Below are 23933 nucleotides of genomic sequence, written 5' to 3'. Positions count from 1 at the left end.
TGACGATTTCGGGGTGAAATCGTCACTCGAATATGCTGAAAATGCTTGTACATGGTGTACTCGTCATTCTCGGTCTTTTGATACTAAATTCGTCACGTTACGATGAAGTTTTATTCTCGAGTCTGAATTACTACACGAGTTCAGAATTTTTCAGAACCACACACCCTCCTTTTGCCCTTACATAGGCAATTAATCTATCCTCATGCTAATCTGAGTCCAGATCTGTATTCCTAAAGTCATTGAGATGTTGCTGTAACATCATTCTAGTACTTAGTTCATCTCTTGATCAGTGTTCCCAGCAACGTGCGCGCCTGAGCGCGCCCACGTCTGACCCCCCGAGCGCGCAGTGCTGCGTGTGGAGCGCGCACCCACAGCACATCCCGGGAGATCATTCGCGCCGCCGCTTTTATAATTGCGAGCGGCACGAAAAATGATAATTTCCTGGTTGCTGTGGTGGCTCCTGCACTGGCTGTATTTAATCATTAATGAAGCACCGCTGGGGGCTGTTGATGGGCCATTGTGAACATATTTGTTCATTGCAGCGCCGTAATGCGCTGAAGTTAACATAAACATTTTCACAATGGCCCACAATCAGCCCGCAGCCGCGCTCCTTTAAGAGAAGAAATGCATTAAGTCCAAAAGCATGACGTGTGCTTTACACGTCGTTTTTTGGGACTTGATGCATGTCTTCTCTTAACCACATCGATGCTCGATGAGTTCCAGCCCTGTGCTGGAATATGCAAAAACCCATTATTCATGACGAGCTGGGCTCGTCATGAGCGTGCTGGGAGGCTACTGCATGACGAGCCCAGCTCGTCATGAGTGTGTAAGGGGTTAATGGAGCGCGGCTGCGGGCTGATTGTGGGCCATTGTGAAAATGTTTATGTTAACTTCAGCGCATTACGGCGCTGCAATGAACAAATATGTTCACAATGGCCCATCAACAGCAGGCGAATAAGGTACTGGGTAAATTACATGACCCAGGTTTGAAAAAGACATAACTCTAGCTGTCACTGCTAATCTGGCTCTAGGAAGGTTGCGCGCTTTGGCCATCTCGTGGGCAAACTTTTAACCTTGATTGTAAACTTTCTTTGCACACTAAACAAGCACCGTTTTGGTTGTCAGATTTCAGTGTCACATGACGAGCAGCGGAGGTAAAATGCCGTGACTCATGTTCTCATGGTGGTTATGAAACAGACATTTTAGGACACTCCATATACCAGAAATGTCCTTATAAATGCAGCGCTACACAGGGCAGGTCTGGCATATTGAGGCACTGTTTTAATTCACACCCAGAAAGCACACACCCCCCTGACCTCCTCTCCTACCCCCCATCCCCTAGGCCAGTGGTTCCCAAACTTTTGACTCCTGAGGACCCCCATTGAGTCACCACTGGAAGCCGGGGACCCCCAAGCAATTTGTATGAGTTAAATGTCAAATATTAAAACAGTAATTCGAAAAAAATACACACGTGTGCACACAAAACAAATACCTAAAGTATTTAGGGGCAGATTTACAATAAGTGACGCATCCATGCATATCAGCAGGGATGCACCACTTATTGTGCGCCATGCCTACGCCACCATTGATGCGCCGCATTTACTATGCTGCGCCTCATGGGGCAAAAAAGCACAGATGCATGACGCATCTGTGCCGTAAAGGTGGCGCATTGCTGGAGTTGCGTCGCAAGCGCGACACAGCTCCAACAATGCTCTGGGGGGGCCGAATCTTGTTAATGCTGCGTCAATCCTTACGCCTGCTTCAAGCAGGCGCAGGGTTTTGACGCAGCATGGGCCCCAAAGTGACTGAGTGAAATCTTGTAGATTTCACTCAGCCACTTTTAGGAGGCCTTCCTGCGCCGGAACGCCTCCTTCTGGCGCAGGGCTTTACAACGTGGCGCATCTCTCAGATGCGTCACGTTGTAAATACCCTGCACCATGGCGCATCTTTTGCGTCGCCGCTGCATCACAAAAGTGACGCAACGGTGGCGTAAAAGAGGAGCAAGGGGCTTGTAAATCTGCCCCTAAGGATTTTGGGGCCAGATGTACGACCATTTCATTTAGCGCCTCGCATTTGGCGACACATTGCGAGTGGCAAATTGCGAGTCGCTAAATGAAATGTACAACAGTGTTTCGGATTCCCAATGGGGTCGCAAATTTCGAGGTTCATTAATATTAATGAGCCTCTCGCAATTTGCGAGCCTATTGGGAAGGCCAGTCCTCCTAGGTATGGTGCCTGCTGGGCTCTGCAGGCCACCATGTCTGGGACTGCTTTTAAATAAAGCAGTTTAAAAAAAATGCAGCCCATTTACCATGTATTTAAAAAAAATAAGAAAATGAAACGTTTTCGTTTCCTTTTCTAAGGGCAGGCAGAGGTCCCTTGGACCACTGCCTGCCCTTAAAAAATAATCTTGAATGCATTTGCAAAGGGGAAGGTGTCCCCTGGGGACCCCTTCCCATTGGCAAATGCATTACCATCTACTTGAAGTAAGTGGTAATTGCGAGTGTTTTGCGACCGCAAAACATTTGTACATGGTTTTAAGACTCGCTATTTGGAAGGGAATGCCCCTTCCAAATAGCAAGTTGCAAAACCTATTTAGCGAGTCGCAAACAGATTGCGACTCGCGAAATAGGCAATGTACATGGCCCAATACGTTTTTGCATGTGAAAGCGGGTTCACAAACCCGTTCACGCATATAAAAACGGATCGTACATCTGGCCCTTAGTATTTTATATTGAATAATAGCCCCTCCGTCACATGTATTTCATTTGTTTTATAGCATCTTTCATACCATTGTAGGATGTCAGAGCACTTTACATCACACACATATAGAGACATTGAATCGTACATGTAAAACAGTGTGTATATAAAATGTTTAAAGAGTGCTTGGTCTGGAAAAGCACAAACTCAGGATTCAGAACATAACACAGTGGCTAGCACTGACTTTAACATTAAAAATGTATTTTCACCCAAATAAATCTTTTTAGCAGCATCAGGATAATGAATAACTGGGAAAAAACAAAAGTTACTAACTGGTACCATGCATTTTGCAAGCAGCTCTTTGATGACAGTTTATAGGTCCCTCTGCTACATTACGATTGTTACTTATGAAGTGCACAGTAACAAAAGAAGCTCTGTGACAAAAGCAGTAACCACGAACCTATGCACATAAAATGATGCTTTTTAAAATGCATGTTACACGTTCTTTGCAGTAGGCACATTAACCCTCTGTGCTACATTAGTTAAGTCAAAGCTGCCACTAAACAAAACTCTCCTCACGCTCCAGCAGGTTCATTAATCACTGGGTTTATCTTGACACTTTTATTGCTGCTGGAAAGCTGCTAATTATACAAGAAACTTTTCTGTGCTTTTAAAACTGTTGCCTGCGGACCCCCTGGGAATGTGTCACGGACCCCTGGGGGTCCGCGGACCACAGTTTGGGAAACACTGCCCTAGGCTATTGCTGCTGCAGTTGTTGTGGGCTCATGATAGTTTAAGATATGAAGTGCCTTACGAAATCAGTGAACCTTTTAACCTCGCCAGCACTGGAAAAATAAAGCATATGTCTTTTCCACTTTAGTTCTGAGAAATGAGGCGACCTCTCCACCTCTGCCTGTTGCACTGCTAGAAACGCCATCATTGCAGTCTTTTTTTTAAATTAATCCATTTTCATCAGTGTAATCAAAATTAACCATTTTCTCAACATTCCTTTCTTGTTAAACTTAGATGTTTTTCAACCCACACTCGGAATAATTTGCCAAATTATTCCGAGTGTGGGTTGAAAAACATCGAACATCGTTAATTTTGATTACACTGATGAAAATGGATTAATTAAAAAAAAAAGACTGCCATGACGGCGTTTCTAGCAGTGCAACAGGCAGAGGTGGAGAGGTCGCCTCATTTCTCAGAATTATCGTTCACTTGGTGTCGTTTTGGCAAAGGCACTTTGCTATGTTGCAGGCATCCTTTGAGTACATGAAATAATCGGACAAACATTTAAAAACATGGGAGTGCATCCCGACCCCCACAAATGATTTTCCACTTTAGAGCAGTGCGCACAGCATTTACAGTGCTGAGTCTTGTATAAGTTTACAAAAAACAATAGAGTTGCCAACCTTCACTTCTGTTCTTTCATATGAAAAGTCTGAGAGCGGAAACGTATCTAGTGTATTGGAATAATGACAAACAGGATTGGGACCTTATAGGGGCTATTTTAGGAAAATTTTGCGGATGAATGCTAGAGAACAATGGAATGGGACGTGAAAGGAGGACAAAAGAGACGCAAGGGAAGTGTATGGGACATCACGACAACATTTTCCATACTGGGCCTCTCCCTCTCCCATGTCAAAGTCAAAGTCAAAGTCAGATAATTTATATAGCGCACTACATACCCAGAGGGTCTCAAGGTGCTTGAGGAAGGGTGGGGATTTACTTGTCGAATATCCAGGTTTTAAGTTGCTTTCTGAATGCTAGGTGGTTTTGAGTGAGGCGAAGGTGAGTGGGAAGTGAGTTCCAGGTTTTAGCCGCCAGGTAGGAGAAGGATCTTCCTCCCATGGTGGTTTTGTTGATGCGAGGAACAGCAGCAAGGGCTTGGTTGGAAGAGCGTAGCTGGCGGGAGGGGGTGTGGAAGGAAAGTCGCGTGTTGAGGCATTCGGGTCCAAGTTCGTAAAGTGCTTTGTGTGCGTGGGTGAGGAGAAGGAAAGTTATCCTCTTATTGACGGGGAGCCAGTGGAGGTTTTTCAGGTGACCAGAAATGTGGTCTTTACGCGGGATGTCTAGTATGAGTCTGGCTGATGCATTCTGGATGCGTTGGAGTTTTTTCTGAAGTTTTGCGGTGGTACCGGCGTATAGGGTGTTTCCGTAGTCCAGGCGGCTTGTAACCAGTGCGTGGGTGACCGTTTTTCTAGTTTCGGTGGGGATCCAGCGAAATGTTTTTTTGAGCATGCGAAGAATGTTGAAGCAAGATGATGAAACGGCGTTGACTTGTCTGGTCATCGAGAGTGAGGAGTCCAGGATGACGCCCAGGTTCCGTGCGTGGTCCGTCGGGATGGGTGCTTTTCCAAGGGCCTCTGGCCACCAAGAGTCGTTCCAGGCGGAGGGGGAGGTACCTAAGATAAGGACTTCTGTTTTGTCTGAATTCAGTTTCAGACGGCTGTGCTTCATCCACTCGGCTATTTCTTTCATTCCTTCATTTAGGTTGATTTTGGTGGTGTTAGGGTCATTGGTGAGTGAGAGGATCAGTTGAGTGTCATCAGCGTAGGAGATGATGTTGAGGTTGTGTTGGCGTGCAATGGTCGCGAGGGTGCTCATGTAAATGTTGAAGAGGGTGGGGCTAAGAGAGGATCCTTGTGGCACGCCGCAAATGACTTCGGTGGCTTCTGACTTGAATGGTGGGAGGCGGACTCTCTGAGTTCTTCCGGCAAGGAACGAGGTGATCCATTCCAGTGCTTTTCCTTGGATTCCGATGTTTCTGAGGCGTTGTAATAGGGTGCTATGACAGACTGTGTCGAAGGCTGCAGAGAGGTCGAGGAGGATGAGGGCGACTGTGTCTCCATTGTCCAGTAGAGTTCGAATGTCGTCTGTTGCTGCGATGAGTGCGGTTTCAGTGCTGTGTTTGGCTCGGAAGCCGGACTGTGAGGAGTCGAGGGATTTGTTGGTTTCGAGGAAGGCGGCGAGCTGGTTGTTGACAGCTTTCTCAATGACTTTGGCCGGGAATGGAAGGAGCGAGATGGGGCGGTAGTTTTTGAGTTCGGTGGGGTCAGCTGTGGGTTTTTTCAGAAGGGCGCTGAGTTCGGCGTGTTTCCAGCTTTCCGGGAAGGTGGCGGAGTTGAGGGAGCAGTTGATGACGTCTCGGAGGTGTGGTGCTATGATGGAGTCTGCTTTGTTGAAGATGTGGTGAGGGCATGGGTCTGTGGGGGATCCTGAGTGGATGGAGTTCATCAGGCGGATGGTGTCCTCAGTGGAGATTGGGTTCCAGTTATTAAGTATGTTCAAGGGGGGTGAAGGTATGGTAGAAGGTTGGGTGGCTTGGTCTCCGGGTTGGTTGTCGAAGCTGTTGTGGATGTCTGCTATTTTGTCGTGGAAGAACGAAGCTAAGGAGTCGCAAAGTGTTTGAGAGGGAGTGATGTCGTTGGAGTTGGCGGAGGGGTTGGTAAACTCTTTGACGATGTTGAATAATTCCTTGCTGTTGTGGGCGTTGTTGTCTAGTCGGTCTTTGAATGCGGCTTTCTTGGCAGTCCGGATCAGTTGGTGGTGTATGCGGGTGGCGTTTTTGAAGGCGTCCCTGGTGCTGGTGTTTGGGTCGTTTTTCCTGGCCTTATCAAGGGAGCGACAGAGTTTCTTGGATTTCCTAAGATCATCGTTGAACCAGGGGGCGTTTTTGTTGCCTAGTTTGATTTGACGTTTTTTCAACGGTGCTAGGATGTCGGCGCTGTTGGTTAGCCATTGAGTGAGGTTAATGGCTGCTTGGTTGGGGTTCGATGAGTGGGCAGGGGGGTTTTGAAGAAGCGATGAGGAAATCTGGTCGATGGTGATTTTGTTCCAGTTTCTTCGCAGAGTGGGTTGAGGATGGTTGTGGGTTGTGGTCTTTTTGTAGACAAAGTGAACGCAGCTGTGGTCCGTCCAATGGAGAACTGTGGTGTGACTGAAGGAGATATGTTTGCTGGAGGTGAAGATAGGGTCGAGTGTGTGTCCTGCGTAGTGAGTGGGGGTATTAACAAGTTGTTTGAGTCCGAGGTCGGCGAGATTGTCCAGGAGGGTGGTGGTGTTGCTGTCATTGCTCTTTTCCAGGTGAAAATTGAGGTCTCCCAATAGAATGTAGTCCTCGGAGGGGAGGGCGTGTGGGGTGATAAAGTCAGTGATGTCTTCACTGAATTGTGCACGGGGTCCTGGTGGCCTGTAGAGGAGGGTGCCTCGGAGTGTGGTCTTGGGGTTGGTGTGGATCTGGAAGTGAAGGTGTTCGGCGCTAGCGAGGTTGACGTCTGAACTGGTTGAGATGCGGATGGAATTCTTATGGACGATAGCGATGCCTCCTCCTGTTTGGTTGGTGCGGTCTTTTCGGATGATCTTGTAGCCTTCCGGGATGGCTATGGTGATGTCTGGAGTTGATGAGGCGTTCATCCAGGTTTCTGTTAGGAAGGCGACGTCCGGAGAAATGGTGTCTAGTAGATTCCAAAGGTCGATGGGGTGTCTGTGGACCGAGCGGGTGTTGAGCAGGATGCATTTTAGGTGGTTGGTGTCAGATCTCTGTTTGGTGTTTGTGGATGAGGAGTTGGTCTTGGTGCCGTCATACTTGCAGGAGTTGCAAGTGAAGGGTCCATGGGTGTGTCCAGGTGCGGCTTGGGCGCAGTTGGGGAGTCGACCGGGTTTTAGTGCTAAGATGGTGGAGGCGTCGTATGTAATGCGTTTGGGGTGGGTGAAGCGGGGGCCAGGGGGTCTGGCGCTGGGCGCGGTCCAGGTGTGGACGGGCGTAGACGGGCTTACCTTTGGCGCACCTTCAGCGCGACCGCTGCGCGTGGACGCTGCGCGTTGGGACATCTGTCATAAATGGGTAGTGGAGGGGGCGGAGCGTGGGAGGGGCCGCTGGGAGGTGGGGTCGCGGTGGAGTGACGGTGTGGGAGGACGGCACTACAAACAAAATGGCAGCAACAGTAAACAAATGCTGCAAGGCAGGACGAGATTAGGCACAGGCAGTAATAATAGTGGAGCGCTTATGGGGGAGGGTAAAGTGCTACGAGATTTGGCAGTACTATAGGTAATGTGCAATAAGCTATCGAATTGTGCAGCCAGTAAGTCGAGGCAAGATTTACTCAGCAATGACAAAGCCCAGCAGTGAGCAGAGCGCAGAATATTTCAGAGCTGTGAGGTGTACTCGGTGATCAGTAAAACACAAAGCGCTACAAATGCCCAGCAGTGCGATATCACCAAGCGCTACAAATGGCCAGCAGTGCGATATCACCAAGCGCTACAAAAGCCCAGCAGTGCAAGCGCTACAAAAGCCCAGCAGTGCGATATCACCAAGCGCTACAAAAGCCCAGCAGTGCAAGCGCTACAAATGCCCAGCAGTGCGGTAAATTTAGCAGAGGTTGTCGGAAGAAAGGAGTACTTAGCTAAGTTGAGGTGCTATGGTAAGATGCCAGGTCGGGAGGAGGTGGTGGGAGCGACCGCTTCTGCCGGGGACAGGACGGTCATGGCTTTAATGTGCATGTGAGTCATTTTCATTGCCCGTGTGAGGCTTTTGCACTTCTGGAATGTCTGTAAAACTTTCGGTCTGCCCGGCACAGCGTCCGCCGATCCCATGTTTCTTTCGGCCAATACCTCATTTGGTAGGCCTCTGGACATGCATTGACCTCCATGTTGCTAAACAATTCTACCTGTGTACGTTGGCATGCGGGGTCCACTGTCGTTGTGGCATGCCATTGGCTCTGCCCTCTCACATGCTGTGACTCATTAGTCAAATGTGGACTTTGATCCTCTGGTATGCCTTGGTTACTTTTGTCCGTTCCACTACAGTTTATATCCTCTTCAGGCTCTTTCCTTGTGCCACGCCCTGGACTCTGTGTTCCTGTTAGGCACCGGCCATGTACACATGGCTTACCCTGAATTTTAAGTGGGATTTAATAAGTGGGGGCATCTAAAAGTGGCCCACCTAATCAATGGCATGGCTTATACAGGTAAACAAAATTTCTGTGATTATCATAGTGTGTCACTCAACCAGTATTTTGGAGCCTCTCAGAGCTTTCAGTTATTGCATCCAGATATCCAAGACTACAACTGACAAACACCTAAAACCAGCCAAGACTTCTGGCTTTGTCAGTGGTAATTTGACGTTTTAGATAAATTAGTAATAGCAATTATTTTGTTCTCATTAATTAATATTGGAAATATTTCAATCCTGAAATTGTGAGACTGAATTAAACATTACTGAGGACTGTGGAAGGGGTAATCGTCTTCAGAGTGACTCGGTCTCTTCTGTTCTGTTCACTGTGTGTTGGAGGTGTATGCCCTTATTCCACCACATCTCCTTCATCTGCATATCTTGTCCCCATCTATTTCCTCTTCACCACCCTCTTTTCAGTCTTTACTAAAGGCACTTCCTCACATCTTCTTCACTTCACCACTCCAAACACAACTCACCCACTCACCTGGAAACACTGCAATTTCTTTTACTTTCAACATATGCAATATTTTAACAACTGTATACCTCCATCACACACATTTGGACTGAATCACAATTGCAACAAGAATATGTGACCATTGTCTGTGTGCCCTGCAGAGGGTCCAAGGATTGGATGACCACGCATTCTGAACACCTGTTTAACCCACTGAAAAGCACTGTCAAAACAAGCACTGCATTCACCCTCTAATCCAGACTTATCAATTGTTGCCCATTATGAGAACATGGAGAACTCCGTTCAAAGTATATGCATTATAGAAAAGTAATCTGCTACACTGAAAAAATACAAAAAAACAACACCTTGGAATTAGCTTGCACTCTTAGGGAATGCAAGATTAAGTACAATAAATAAAATAAAACAAGCATTGGCATAGCCAATAGGTCTCGCCTTTGGAACCTTATAAGTATTTAGTTATGCAGTACAATATCCTTGGTGCAACAACATCAACTGTTGCATGGCTAAACACTTATAAGGTCCCAATGGCGAGACCTATTGGCTATGGCAATGCTTGTTCTCTAGGACAGCTGTGCCCTGCGGTGGGCATTTCTTTTCAACACCCGGTGGTTTCTGGAAGCTGTAGTACTAAGTCGCCTCATTGGAACTCGCTTTGGATGTAAAAACATAGAATAGAGGGGACAGTAGAGAAACTCATAAGAGGCGTGAACGTAAAGGGACACGTTAACATGTTATGGCTAGGGAGCTGGACAATGGGCATTGGAGGGGAATGACCTCAGTGATATGTAGGGAAAGATGTAAGGTAGCTCGGAGAGGAAGAAAAGTGCACCATGGGGGGAGCCAGAAGAGTGGCAGGGGTGGCCCTTAAAGGAAGCACTGAAAGAGTATAGCAAGTGGGTGAAGATGATCATGAGGAGGAAACTTAAGAAGAGATTATAAAAGGCAAGGTAATAGGTGGAGAAGTCTGGAATTGTAGGCGTCTGAAAAAATGGATGTCAGCAAGAAAGATGAGTTACGAGAAAGCGGAGATTTGAGCATAAAGCCCAAGTGGCCTTAGTAGGGATGGTGAGCGGATTGTGTTAAGCGTTTGACACTGGGATGAGGAAGGGGTGCAAGTGGAGGATAAATAAATGTGTGATAAGGGCAGAGGTTGACTTAACAGGGGCATTAAAGACAGTATAGGTTTTGGAGAGTGGAGAGAGAGTTCCAAAGAGGAATAGGCAAGGAAGTGAGGTGAGGGCGTATGGAGGAGGTTTGGTGGACAGAAGAAGTGAAAAGGATGGTAGATAACCACAGCGAGAGTTACTTGGCTTCCACAAAAATGAGCATTTGCGAGATTGTAAGAACCCTTCCTTATAAAGCCAAACTCAAAGTTAAGGGGGAGGGGTTTTCTGACGTGTCACTTGATAAGGGTGCATAATGCTACCACCATAGACGAAGGATGGCAGGATGTTCCTCCAAGTACGTACTATCAAGGAAGCAAGCATCAATTACTAGAGAGACATTAGTCTAAGTTATGTTATTAATCTCTGGGTATGACGCCTCCTTCCAGCCTCTTGCTGTGGAGCTTCAACATGTGGGCTGTTAGCAACAGAATAGGAGAGAGGCTTGTAATAGCATTCACAAGTTTAGGGCCTCACTGTGAGTGTTCCACTATTTTAACTGGTAATGTCGCACCTGGCAAACACTGATGGTAGGAAGCCATGGGTTTCTCAGTTACAGCCCTACAAGATTTACCATGAAATAATTATTTTTGTGTCTGCTGTTTGCCAAGATCATTTGCTTTTAATACTGTGTATGTAATGCACAACAAGATAGTTTTAGGGGCATCCTTAATCCAGCCCTCTTCATCCATTCAAATTTCATATTCCACTATATTAATTCACCACTAATCCTTTATGGGTTCCAGAGTAGTGTGCTACTCGTCAAAAAAAGCACTTCAAAACCCCATCAGGGGTATCAGGCACTATATAAATACAAACCTCTTTCCCTCTCCTATCACACAGTCTACAATTCTCTAGCCAAATAACTGAACAACATGTCCACCACTTAAATTACTGGCACTGTGAAAGGAGGCCGGTTGCCCTGGTTTCCTAACATATATTAGGGTAGCTTTGCTGTGGTTGCAGATGCTCTGCACTGCACGTTCTCATTTCGTACATGACACAACCCCCCTGGCCTTTGCCTGGTAGGCTAGAAGGGTGGGGGTCAGTTTTGGATCAGTGCGGGCCAGTTTTGTTTCTGGGGCATTTTTGCAGCGATGCTGCAATATGGGCACTCAGTAACAAAAGCACCAGTTGCGGGGACCGGTTTTTAAGCAGTAGTGCTTGACACTTGCCCGCCCCCCGACCTCACCCCTGGTGGGTGCAAATGCGGCAAAATTGCCAGGGCTCCTTTGGGTTCCCAGTCCGGCCCTGCCTGCCCCATCAAACAGGCCTCCTCACTTCCAGTACTTAGGCTATTTATCTGCACAATCAAGCAGGGACCCCAGTGTCAGAACCCCTGTTGCTACACCCACACATGTGGTTGGATTCTTGGCGCACATTGCCGTGGCTGGAGCGCACAGAGACCTCACACTGCCGCACACAGAGGAAAAAAATTAGAGGGAACATTGCTCTTGATACAGGCTTCCTTACACATGATGTAACACAGAGGCCACATATTGCAGGAGCACACTGTATGCACAGACAGAACAGGAAAAGAATGGCTAAGACCATCCCAATGACCATCAGAATTTTCCATCCCCAGGCGGATACCAGTTCCCAGAACCATCCCATCAACGACCAATCTCCTTTATCTACATGAATAGATTCGGAAATCTTATGCAGTTTAGAGATGGCCTGGTACACTGTTGGAGCGTTATCTGGAATGAAAACACAGCAACTCGATTGGATCAATCTACATACCCCACCTCGGTCTGCAAGTATGACATCTAAAGCGACCCTGTTCTGAAGGGTCATAAGTCGATCCGACTGGAGCTCAGCAGTCAAGTTGCTAAGGGCACCAGCAGTTTCAATCACGGTGGATTCAACCACCCTTGTCAAGTGCCTTATGTTCCTGCTGTTAGCCATGGATCCCCAGAACGGCAGAAAACCCTTTGCAAAGTCCCCAAATTCTTGACCTGCAGTGTCTTCTTCGCTCAAGACACCTCTAACTACCCTTGTCTTGTGGTAATCTGCCGCTGCTGTGTAGGTGGGAGGCAACAGGAATGAAACAAAACATGAGCCCGAAAAGTCAGGGGGCAACCATGTATAGGCTCTATCATGGCAGATGAAATAGGTACCCTTAGCTGCTAAGAACGAAGGGGAAGTCTCGGCTGCAAAAACATACGTTTTAGTGCAGATACTCTTCCCTAACTGAGCTCTGGGATTCGTGCCATTACCTTGCAGACATAGATGACCCTTATGGGGTACAATCCAAATCGGGGAAGATCTCTTAGCTTGCTGTTTCTCACTCAGAGTAGCTCCATATCCGGTTAAGTTCCATCCTATGTATACTAGTGTCTCATCTCTCGGGATAGTCTCATAAGAAATACCTTCCTTAATCATGTCTACTATACCCTTAACTAGAGCACTATTTCTAGGATTGTCTGTTACAGAACGTAGGGGGTAGATTTCGTGTGCATATATGAACATTGTCCTATATGCCCACACAGAACCATTGTGACTGAATGGCAGGACCAGATAAGGGATACCTTTATCCGTTGTGTGAGGCATAAGACCACACACCCAACAGTTAGTTGTGTTCATTACTAGTTGGTGTTGGTGCAAAAGCTGAACAAAGGAATTATTAATGAACTCTAATCTCCTAGCTGATTCGTGTTCAGGAAGGGGTTGAAAAGAGTGAGAAGAAACAGTAGGAGGAGGTATGGGCGATGCAGTGGGTGCAAAGGTTACACGAAAAGAGAACAAAACATAACTTATTAAAAATATCATCACACTGAATAACATACAAATGCACAATATCAAAAAGCTTTTCCTTGTCGTGGTTTTACAGATCCTTGTTTTAAAGTTCATGTCCTTGGCAGGTCTCTCCATCTCGGAAAACTCCATCCTCTCTAAAGTGCTGCCCGCGACGGGAGGTTGATTCTGCTAAGAAATGCTTCTGTCAGTCCAGGGCAACTCCCTTAGGCCAACCAGAACTGCCGACCTAACGTCGTCAGCTGCACCCCAAAGACTTTAAGCAATCGCGGCCCTAGCAGCGGAACCCGGATGGCGGTTCGAAAAACAAAAATAAGCAAGTTTTCTCAGATGGGAGAGCTGCACCTAAAAAAAAATAGTACTTGGAGGGAAAAAAATATTTTATTTGTCCATAGGTCTCGGTCTCAAATTGTAACGTGTTCTTCCAGGTACTGTCTGATCCTGGAACAAAAGTTCAGGCTCCAAAGTGTTCAATCGCTTGGATGGTGGCACAGCTTCTTGCAAAATGTCTTCACTTTCACGTTCAGAGTTAGTTCCTTTTACACGTGCATCATTGAAAGGGATGACACGTGGCACGGTTTTAGGTTCTGGGTCAGCGACACCCTTCTGGACCCACTGGTCATATGGCAGAGGTGAAGGGATTCTTTTGCAGTGGACCCCGTGGATCCAGTTGGCCTTCCCCTCCACTCGAACAGCCGATCTCGTGGAAAGAAGGACGAGGTGCGGTCCGGTCCACCTGGGCTGGTCGTTCTTAGTTCTTTGGAAGTTTTTAACAAGGACCCAGGAGCCAGGGTCGATGGAGTGACCTGGAGTCTCAGAGACCGGAGGCAGAGTGTTGTGAACCTGTTGATGCAAAACACGCAATTTAGCCGTCAATTCATACAGATAATCAAGCAAAACAGGGTGTTCGAGTTCACTGAACTTAGTGGGTCTAGGCACTCCCCATATGTTGGCCGGGCGGCCGAAAACGATTTCATAGGGGCTAAGTTTCACTCGTGAATGCACAGTCATTCTGGTGGACAGGAGTGCTAGGGGTAGAGCATCAGGCCATTTAAGACCTGTGCTCGCTTGGATTTTGGCCAGTTTAAGTTTTAAAGTGTCGTTGTAGCATTCTACTAATCCAGCTGATTGGGGGTGATTTGCAGCGTGGAACTTCTGCCGAATACCTAGCCCTTCACACACTCTCTTCATCACACGACCCACAAATTCACTTCCATTATCAGACCAGACCATTCTAGGCATTCCAAACCTGGGGAAGTACTCTTTCACAAGGGCTTTTGCTGTGGACAAGGCAGTGTTGTCTTTTAGGGGATAGGCTTCTACCCATCTTGAGAAGGCACAAACAACAACGAGTACGTATTTTAAATTGTTGCACCTCTCCATGTGAATGAAATCTAGCTGCAAAACCTCGAACGGATACGTAGGAGGTGCAAAATGACCAGCTGGAGTTGGGGTTCCCCTACCAGGATTGTGCTTCAGACATACCATGCAATTCTTGACGACATTCTCTGCACACTTGGGAATTCCTGAATTTTGCCATACTGGAGCCAACAACTCGCAAATCCCTTTTACGCTGATATGAGCCATTCCATGAGCCATTGTAACCACTGCAAGCACATATGCATCGGGTAACAACCATCTCTGATGCTCTGACAATTCAACCCAACAACCATTTGCATCCAGGGGGAGCGCTAGAGGGCGCACTGGCAGTATGGCCGCACTGATGTGAGGCTCCTGCTGCCTGGATTATAAATCCGATATTTATCCTGCAATTCCGCCACCAGTGCTCGACCTGATCACGCTGCCCTGTGACAGATACCCCGCTGAGGCTTCGGTGAAGATTTCATGGCTCCTCCACCCTCCTATCCGGTGTTCCGCTATCAAGAAGTTTCGGCCGGTGCGGAGCTATGGACCTGCTTTGACCGCTGGCGGGGCTGGCGATCTACGAGAGACCGCGGCTTACCACGAGGCAGGTAGGCCACACAGACTGCTGGTCCGCACGACTTCCTCGACCGGCCCTGCCTGCATAAAGGATCATAAGGTGCCCCCAGCCAACAAAGAACAAAGACTGGTGGTGTATTTGCCCCAGGGAATTGAGCGCCAAATATCCCAACACACTGCTTATGCTGGAGGCGCTGCGCAGCTCGACAATAACGGCTGAAGGGACTGGCGGCCATTACGTGCAGGGTGAGCTGCTAGACGCCGCTGCGGAACCATCCCCTGCTGACTATGTTCCCTGGACACTGGCATTCATAGATTGCAAGCGGAGCGACTGGTCACTCCTAGTGAGCTCTGTGCGCTACGATCCCATTTGCCTATTGCGCCCGGATTGAGATAAGAGGGGGGTCGCCGGGAGATCAGAGCGGAGCCGCTGACTTCCACAGCGGGCTCATCCTGCGCCCTCAGCCTCGGTGACAGGAGCTGGGACACTGCATGTGCATGCATTTCTGGGGCCACTGGGACCTTGCCCTACTGCGAATGCAACGCGAACTGCTCTGGATGCCGGCCTGTCTAACTAGCACCTGGAGAGTCGCAAGTTTACCTCGATCTTTCCGGATCGGCATGAGCTGGTGATTATCAGCGCCTACTTGCTGGTGCCGGTACTCTTCCTGCTTGCCGACCCCTCTGCGTACGTTGAGAAGTGCCTGCCGGCGTGGGGTGTACCTCCGCAGCTTCGGCCCGGACTCCGTCCCGCGACGCTGATTTCCTCCCAACCTGCCTGGTAGGCATTAGCTTCAGCCGGGCGGATACTGATCGTGCTTGCTTCGCCTTCTACCTGCACTGGGAATCCATCATTGAGCTGGCCGATGTCGATATACCTGGTATTGACATAAGGCTGCCCTCCCACTGCCTGGCCTCTCACTGCCACTACACGTGAGAGTGTTTACTGGGGAGCTGGGCCGGCTCGCTCTCCGCCATTTACGACCCGCTGCCTGCCCATTGCGAAGGACATTCCCTACCCTCTGCTTCGCATACCTGCAACCGACTGACCATGGGCAAACCGGACAATAGGCAGCCCAAACTGTCGTTCGATTCCGCTCCGACCAAAAAAGTGCTGCGCAACACGCAGGAAGCGGGAAGCTCCAACACCGCTGCTGGGATGGATTCGGACACCAACCCTGTCACCCCCGACTTTCAACAGATGATGCACGAAATGCGGCAGGGGTTCGCTACTATAGTTGACAAAGTAGACAGGATGTCATCAAGAATGGACGCCATGGTACACAAATTGGATGCGCATGAGGAGCGCATCACGGCAACTGAGCAGCGCATATCTGACCATGATGACACGACGGCCACCCACACGACACAACTTGCAAGAATGGACAACGTGCTACGGCTCATAGCCGCTAAAAATGAGGAGTTGGAAGCCAGAAGTCGTCGCAATAATATCCGCGTAATTGGGGTTCCAGAGACTACCAACACAGGACGCATGGAGGATTATGTGGAGAAAATACTGGTCGCGGCGGTTGGCCCTGAGGCCTTCTCCAAACAATTTATTGTTGAACGGGCTCATCGATCGCTCGGCCCTCGGCCTGCTACCGGGACACCGCCGCGACCCATCATTGCCCGCCTTCTGAATTATCGGGACCGGGATGCTGCGCTGCGGGCAGCTCGCACCAACCGTACGCTATCCTGTGATGGGGTCCAGTTCTCCATCTACCCGAACTTCACCCCGATGGTACAGGAGCAACGGCGTAAATTCTTGGACGTTAAGAAAAAACTGAGGGCATTACAAATTGATTATGCGTTGCTCTACCCTGCCAAATTGAGAATAACGCATCAAGCACGACAGCATTTCTTTACTAATCCTCAGCAAGTGGAAGATTTTCTTAAGAAACTTAAACGGGAACGAGCGGAGAATAAACATTGTGGTGATGACAGACAAGACGACTTTCATTCGGCCAATGAAGATGAATGACACTGGATCCTGAATACCTGACTGTTGTACTGTTCTTTGAATGCCATTTCCGGATTCCCCTGTTGGGCCCTGGTTGTGTTGAACACTTCACGTGTTACTGAGGTCGCTGGTCGAGCGCTGGACTATGGTGGTAAGGTATTCCAGGCACCCCCTCCCCACTACCTCGGATGGGCTTTGGGTGGCTGGGCAGGAAGAGGCACGAGGAGTGGGGAGTGGCTGAGTGCGCTACTAGACTGCACCCTGAAGGGTATACCCCATTGTGTTTCTTTTCTACACTAATCCAAATGTTGGGAAGTTTAGATGTAGTTCAAGGGAGGGGGAGGGATGGGATTTCTGGCGAGTTTGGGTTGCTTCAGTGGGTGGCGGGTGGGTGCACTTGTATGGCAGTGCAGTGGAACCTTGGTGCGAACCTCCTTAACTGTCTACACCTATTGGTCGCAATGTTTACTATTACTCAATGGCAGTGTATGTACGGGTGCGCTCAAGATGTGACAGTAGCTACTTGCTTTCTTCTTACCATTTATGCCTATATGTTGAACAATGTGTCACTTCTATGTATAATCATTGCGACTGGACTCTGCTCGGCAATTAAGAGATGGCGCGTTGCGCACTCCGATGTCACACTTTTTGCAATGATTTGGTTATTACTGTCCAAAACTCTGAAAGGCAAGATGGTAAAGTGGTGGATGGGCGCACAAAGATCACTAGCACAAATTGCACTGTATGGCTTTAATGTTTTGAAGGCTCTTGCAGCCACGTTATTGGGGTTTGGGTGCGATGGGAGTGGGGAGGGGGGGATTGTTTGGTTGAGTTGTTTTGTTCATTCGTCATGTGCGGAATCTACTGCTAACTCACTTAGAATGGATAAGGTTAAATTTGGACGTTGTGTGCGAGATAGTATTCTCGCGGTGCAAGTTAGACACGCAGGTGACATATCACTCATAGACGCTGCTATGCGGGTCATGCTTTCCCTCACGGTGCCTACACACCGGCTATTAGCAATGGATTCGTCAGGTGAGAAGACTCCACACTACTCATGGGTGACACCGACCTAAATGTCTTGACGTGGAATGTTAGGGGGCTAGGGGATCCCAGGAAGAGGCGGCAAGTGCTATCCTACCTTGATCGCCATTCGATACATATAGCCCTTCTACAGGAAACACACTTCGGACCACAGGCTATTAATACGTTTGCTAGTAGATGGGCGACCATACCGTATTTTCGTCTTACTCAACGTATGCTCGAGTTGCGGCGATTTTGGTGCGGAAAGGCACGCCCTTTGTTATGGCAGGCTCCACGACAGACTCTCAGGGGCGCTACTGCATGCTATGGGGGAGACTGGGTCACATTGCGGTCACACTAGTTTGCTGCTACGGACCTAACATAGACGATCCGGGGTTCTTTGCTGAGCTATGGGCGGCTATAGTGGGGACGGGACCTCAACACATCCTTTGGGGAGGAGATTTTAACACGACACTGGACCCTACCCTGGATAGGTCGCACCCTGCCCTGCAACACTACACTAAAGCGCGTGCGGAATTGCGCGCAGTGATCACGGACTATAGTCTTATTGACGCTTGGAGGCGCCTCCACGTTGACACAAAAGAAGGCACACACTTTACCGCACATGCGCGCTCATGGGCAAGACTTGACTTCATATTACTGACGTCCCACCTCTTTACCTCACTTACTCTGGCACAACACCTACCGAGGACTTACTCGGACCACTCCCCTGTCAAAATCACTTTACGCTCAGCAGACCTAGGCCCCCCCTCCACTTCTTGGCGGATGCAACCATCACTATTGCTTGACACCACCTTTCAGGAGGAACTTAGAGATGACTGCTTAGACTTCTTCAGGAGAAACAAAGACTCGGTTAAAGATGTGGAAACTATTTGGAGGCATTCAAACACTGCGAGGAATTATTATTTTTTTTTTTTTTTCGAAAACCTTTATTGTACAGAAAGAGCTCACAAATACGGGCCCACAACCCACCGGGCTGGCCACCACATAGCAAGACATCGAAAAAAAGCACTGAGCGTCACAGGATACAAAGGCAATGAAACAGGAGAAACAACAAACAACTTAGAGCAGTCACAGGAGCAAGCATTTAGAAAGGCAGTTTTCTCTTTTTTAAAGAGACGGGGCAGGGAGTTCCGGAGCAGTATGGGCCGCGAAACAAGGTCACCGGGGTGGGGGCCGCGGCGGGCAGCAACACAGCGATCATAAAAACAGGAGAGACAAATACAAGAGAAATATACCAATAAGCACCGGCCAAAACAACGGACATGAGGAAAGGTCATTGCGCGCACTGTCCAATGCCCGCTCACCGCAGCCACCACCCGTCCCATCGATAGCAAATAAAAGGACCCAAATACAAGCCAATACGAAACGCACCCCCAATAAAGGAAAAACCCCCCACAAAAGGGGGGGGGGAGGGGAAAGAGGAAGAGGAAAAAGGAAAAGGAAGGGACTCTGATCCAAACACTCGCCCCCGGGCGACAAAACAGGAAAACAAAATCCGGCAGAAAATAGACAATAAAAAGAAGAAAGACCTACCAAGCAAATCTCAAACATCGTAACACCAGAAAATATCCCAGAAAGACACCAGGGGGACAGACGACGAGACAGAGCCCCGAAAAAAGGGGATACACAAGGGCCATAGAACCAAAAAGGGAGAAAAAGTGGAGGAAAAAGACCCCCCCGAAAACAACAACAGACCCTCCCACCCACCCCACAAGCCCACCCTGCACCCCTGCAGAAGGCTACGGCCTACCCCCCAGCAGCGTGCCTGTCGCCCTGAATAGAACCCGAAATATAGAAGAAAGGAAACAAGGTAGAAACAAAGACAAAAAGGAAAAGGGCAAGGGGAGGGGAAGAACATCGCACACGGGAGAGGGCCGAAGAACAATATTATCCTCATCCGTCCCACCACCTGTGAAGAGGGAGAGGTAGAGCCCACGGGAAGCTAACGATATCAGGATAAGTTTCAGGAGTCCCATGAAGTTACTCAACATCATACCAGCAAATGTCGGTCACAGATCAAAAACAAGACTACCGCATATAACAAGTCATTTCAGCCCTGTCCGCTTTTGTCCAAGGTCGTAATCGTCCGAACCAACAAAGACCAAACGGCGATGGACACAGGGCACAGGAGTAGGTCCAGCAGCAGTCCAGAGAAGGAGCGTGGAAGAAAATACGGAGGATCCAGGAAAGTTATGGTAGAACGTTCGCATCGCAGGCACAATTCCAAGGACAGTTCCAACGAGGCAAGCTCATCCGGGACGGCATAGGCGCCCCGGTCGGGGAGCCAACGTGATGATAAACAGGAAGGATCAGCGAGGCCAGGCCAGGATGCAAGCAGACCGCGGACCAGCGGCCGAGGCAACGAAGCAGGACGATGAAGGGTGTCGGAGAGTCTCCGGCCCATGGATGAGGTCGCCGCCGGGGGCACAGAGTCCAGGATCCCTCCAGCCGCACCCTGCGACAGGGAGGACAAATCCGACGCCGGAGGCCCGTACAGTTCGTGAAGAGGGTCCGCCTTCACATCGGAGACAGGCACAGCCACGGAAGCCCGCCAGGAGTATAATGCATCCAGGACAACTCGAAGTGCAGGAAGCCCTTTACAAGATCCAGCATCCGGGCCATGTGGCGGGCCCCCAGTGCTCGCCCAGGCCCGGCAGAGACATCCAGGGTCGGCCGCCATCTTAGGAGCCCAGCAAGCCCTTGGCCGTCGGAAACCCCGGTCGGGGCGACACCAAGGCAAAAGGAGGTCAGCCGATCTGCGGCAGGGCGTCCCAATGTAGGAAGGAGACCCACCAGAAGAAGGAGTTTTGTCGGCCCCCTTGTGCCGCCGGCCCCGTTCTCCGAGCCCGGGCGGAAATTTCAAAATGGCCGGGCCGGGGAACAAAGGGGGGGGGGACCAAGCCGGATAAATGAGTGGGCTCTCCAGCGAGAGGCAGCGCTCGCACCCCAAGGCCCAAGCCCATCGGGTCCGCCAGCAGGCACAGCCGGCCTATACGCACATCAGCCTCCGCATCAGGATCCACCGCGCCAGCAAGGGCCGACCATCAAGCTCCGTCTCGTCCCGGCGTTGCAGGGAGGTCCAGGCCAGCCCGCCCCGGAGCTCCGAAGCGAGCGGGAACGCCGCACAGGATCGACAGCACCCAGGATCACCGGAGCAACGGGTAAGTGTCCGCAAAGTGTCCTCAATATCGAAACACAGCAAGGAGGGCTTCCCGGGGCAGGAGAAATTCAGGATAAATGAAGAAAACAGGCGATAGAACGGAGCCGAGCTAAAGCGCGGCCATCTCGGTCGCGAGCTAGGCTCCTCCCCTCCCACTGCGAGGAATTTGCATAGCTAAAGGTGCCGGGATTCTGAAGACTATCACTGCTCGGATACTGGCCCTAGAAAATGAACTTAGACTGTTAGAAACGATGTTAGCCGATGCTCCCTCTGATGCGGTCCTCCTGCAGATAAGGGACAAAATATCTGACTACACTGCTGAGGCTGAGAGAGAATCTGCTTTTAGGGGCAAATACTGGACTGCTCGCCGATATGGCGAGGGCGAAAGGCCGGGGAAAGCTTTAGCGGCCACAGTTAATCTGATGCGAGCGCCAAACATGATAATAGAACTTGAGGGCCCGGACGGTGTGGTGGTGCAGGACACTGCACAAATCCTCAATTCCTTTGTATCCCACTATGGCGCGCTGTACACCTCCTCCAGAGTAGGAGGATTGCAGCTGCAGGACTACTTGGCTGATATCTCTTTAGGCTGGCTTAGCGATGCCCAACGGGCTTTCCTTAGTGCGCCTTTTGAGCTAGATGAAGTGAGGGACGCGATAATGGGTATGCAATCCGGAAAAGCCACTGGCCTTGACGGGATTCCGATAGAATTTTATAAAACCTATATTGACTTCATGGCTTCGGTGTTGCGTGAGGTGTATGAGGATGCCCTTGAGGTGGGCCGTCTACCGCCCTCTATGAGAGTTGCACTCATTACTTCACTGCTTAAGCCTGGTAAACCAGCGAATAAATGTGACTCATACCGCCCAATTTCCTTACTAAATTGTGACGTCAAGGTACTGGCCTAACTGGTTACTAATCGTATCAGCCTTCTGCTTCCCACTCTGATACTCCCTGAACAATCTGGATTTGTACCAGGTAGGGCCACTTCTCATAATTTGCGTACTTTTTTTACAATCCTCAACTCGGTGCATGAGGACCTACCCATGGCTGCTATATTTCTCGATGCTACTAAAGCATTCGATTCCCTGGAATGGGACTATGTGTTTAGCATCTTGGAGAGAATGGGCTTTCCAGTGATCTTCATTTCCTGGATTCGGCTCCTTTACGATCGCCCTGTTGCCAAACTCCTTATAAATGGTAGACTGTCTGAGACATTCCCCATCACCAGGGGGACCAGACAGGGATGTCCCCTTTCCCATCTCCTCTTCGCGATAGCCACGGAGCCTCTAGCCGCAAAGCTGCGACAGCGGCATAATGACAGCGCACTTCGTTGCTTTCAAAGGCAGATATTGATATCAATGTATGCCGATGATATAACTTTGTATATACGCAATCCTTGTGACAATTTGAACCCTATTCTACGGGAATTCATACAATTTGGAAGGCTTTCGGGAGTCCAAATTAACTGGAGTAAATCCTGCATCTTTCCACTTCCCCCCTCTACGTCGCGGTTTGAATTGGACGACCCTATTGCCTGGAGCGACGGGGATTTTAAATACCTGGGTATACACATAGAGAGAGATAGAGATGAGCTTATGCGCGCCAACTATGGCACTACTATGAATTGCATCATTGATAATGTTGCCCGTTGGATTACACTACCCCTTTCTATGGCGGGCAGAGCATCTCTGATCAAAATGGTGATCCTCCCGCAACTACTATACCTCTTTTTGAACATTCCGTTCTATCCAGGCAAATCCTTTTTCCATCAGCTCCGCTCTGAACTCATTAAGCTCGTCTGGGGCGGTAAATCTCCTCGTTTAAAATGGGATGTCCTGATTAGACCCAGTTCCCAAGGTGGTTTCGGGATACCGAATTTCGAATTATATTACCAAGCGGCTCAGGCCCACTATGCTTATTTCTGGTTCCACCAACCTAGATACATGCCTCAGCTGGCTGCTGAGCACTGGCTGGCTCACCCTCTCCCTTCAGCACGATCACCGCGTGGGCCCGACTGGCTGCCAGGCTGGAAGTGTCGATGCTGTATGCACCGGCATTGCCACTAGTATATCATCCTGCTATGCCATTACTGCAAGAACAGGGATTCTGCAAATTGCTACACAGGGTACATGTGACAACCTGGGGAGACCTCTACCAAGATGGCATTTTTCGCTCTATGGCACACCTATATGAAGGGATACAGCCCACACCACTCGACATATTCCTCTACATTAGGCTTCGCCAGGGACTACGAGCACTTACACCTGACTTTCCACATGAACCTGAAGCCCTCACCCCTTTACAACTTGTACTCGACACTGATGTCCCTCGCAAATTGGTATCGTTAATCTATAAGACGGTGCACACACAAATCAATTACCCATCCTTGGTAGCTAAACTAAAGTGGGACCAGGAGCTGGACAGACCCCTCACTGACAAACAGTGGGCATTCTGCCTCCAACAGACAGACCGTATATCTGCTAACAGCAGACATAGAATTATCCACTATAAGTTCTTACATCGTCTATATTTTACTCCTGCCCGAATGTGTAGACTGAAACTTCGCACCACAGATAATTGTGATAGGTGCCATACCCCCGGGGCTGACTTCTTACATTTAGCCTGGACATGTGACACGGTTAGTATCTACTGGACTCAGGTAATAGCTGCACTCTCCGTCATGATCCACACTGATATACATCCTTCCCCAGTACTGGCGCTATTGGGCTACATGGAACCCATACAGGCTACACATCGCAAATTTATTGCAC

General features: G+C 49.2%; 1 protein-coding gene across 1 annotated transcript; it reads right to left on the bottom strand.

Annotated features, from left to right (window-relative positions):
* Positions 1-205: 205 nt before the first annotated feature.
* Positions 206-13168, bottom strand: LOC144828182 (endogenous retrovirus group PABLB member 1 Env polyprotein-like). The gene is made up of 3 exons (XM_078686279.1): positions 11756-13168; positions 5368-5375; positions 206-281 (listed from the first exon to the last, which is right to left on the bottom strand). Exons 1-3 carry the CDS (start codon positions 13166-13168, stop codon positions 206-208), a joined length of 1497 nt encoding a protein of 498 aa, XP_078542405.1.
* Positions 13169-23933: the final 10765 nt, after the last annotated feature.

This window comes from Lissotriton helveticus, chromosome 4_1 (assembly GCF_964261635.1).
Source record: "Lissotriton helveticus chromosome 4_1, aLisHel1.1, whole genome shotgun sequence".
Lineage (NCBI taxonomy): Eukaryota > Metazoa > Chordata > Amphibia > Caudata > Salamandridae > Lissotriton > Lissotriton helveticus.
The sequence above is the reverse complement of the archived record's forward strand: the minus strand, read 5'-3'. Positions and strand labels throughout refer to the sequence as shown.

Excerpts from the sequence above, each read along its gene's own strand:
- LOC144828182 (XM_078686279.1), bottom strand. The coding sequence starts at position 13,168 with ATGGAGAGACCTGCCAAGGACATGAACTTTAAAACAAGGATCTGTAAA.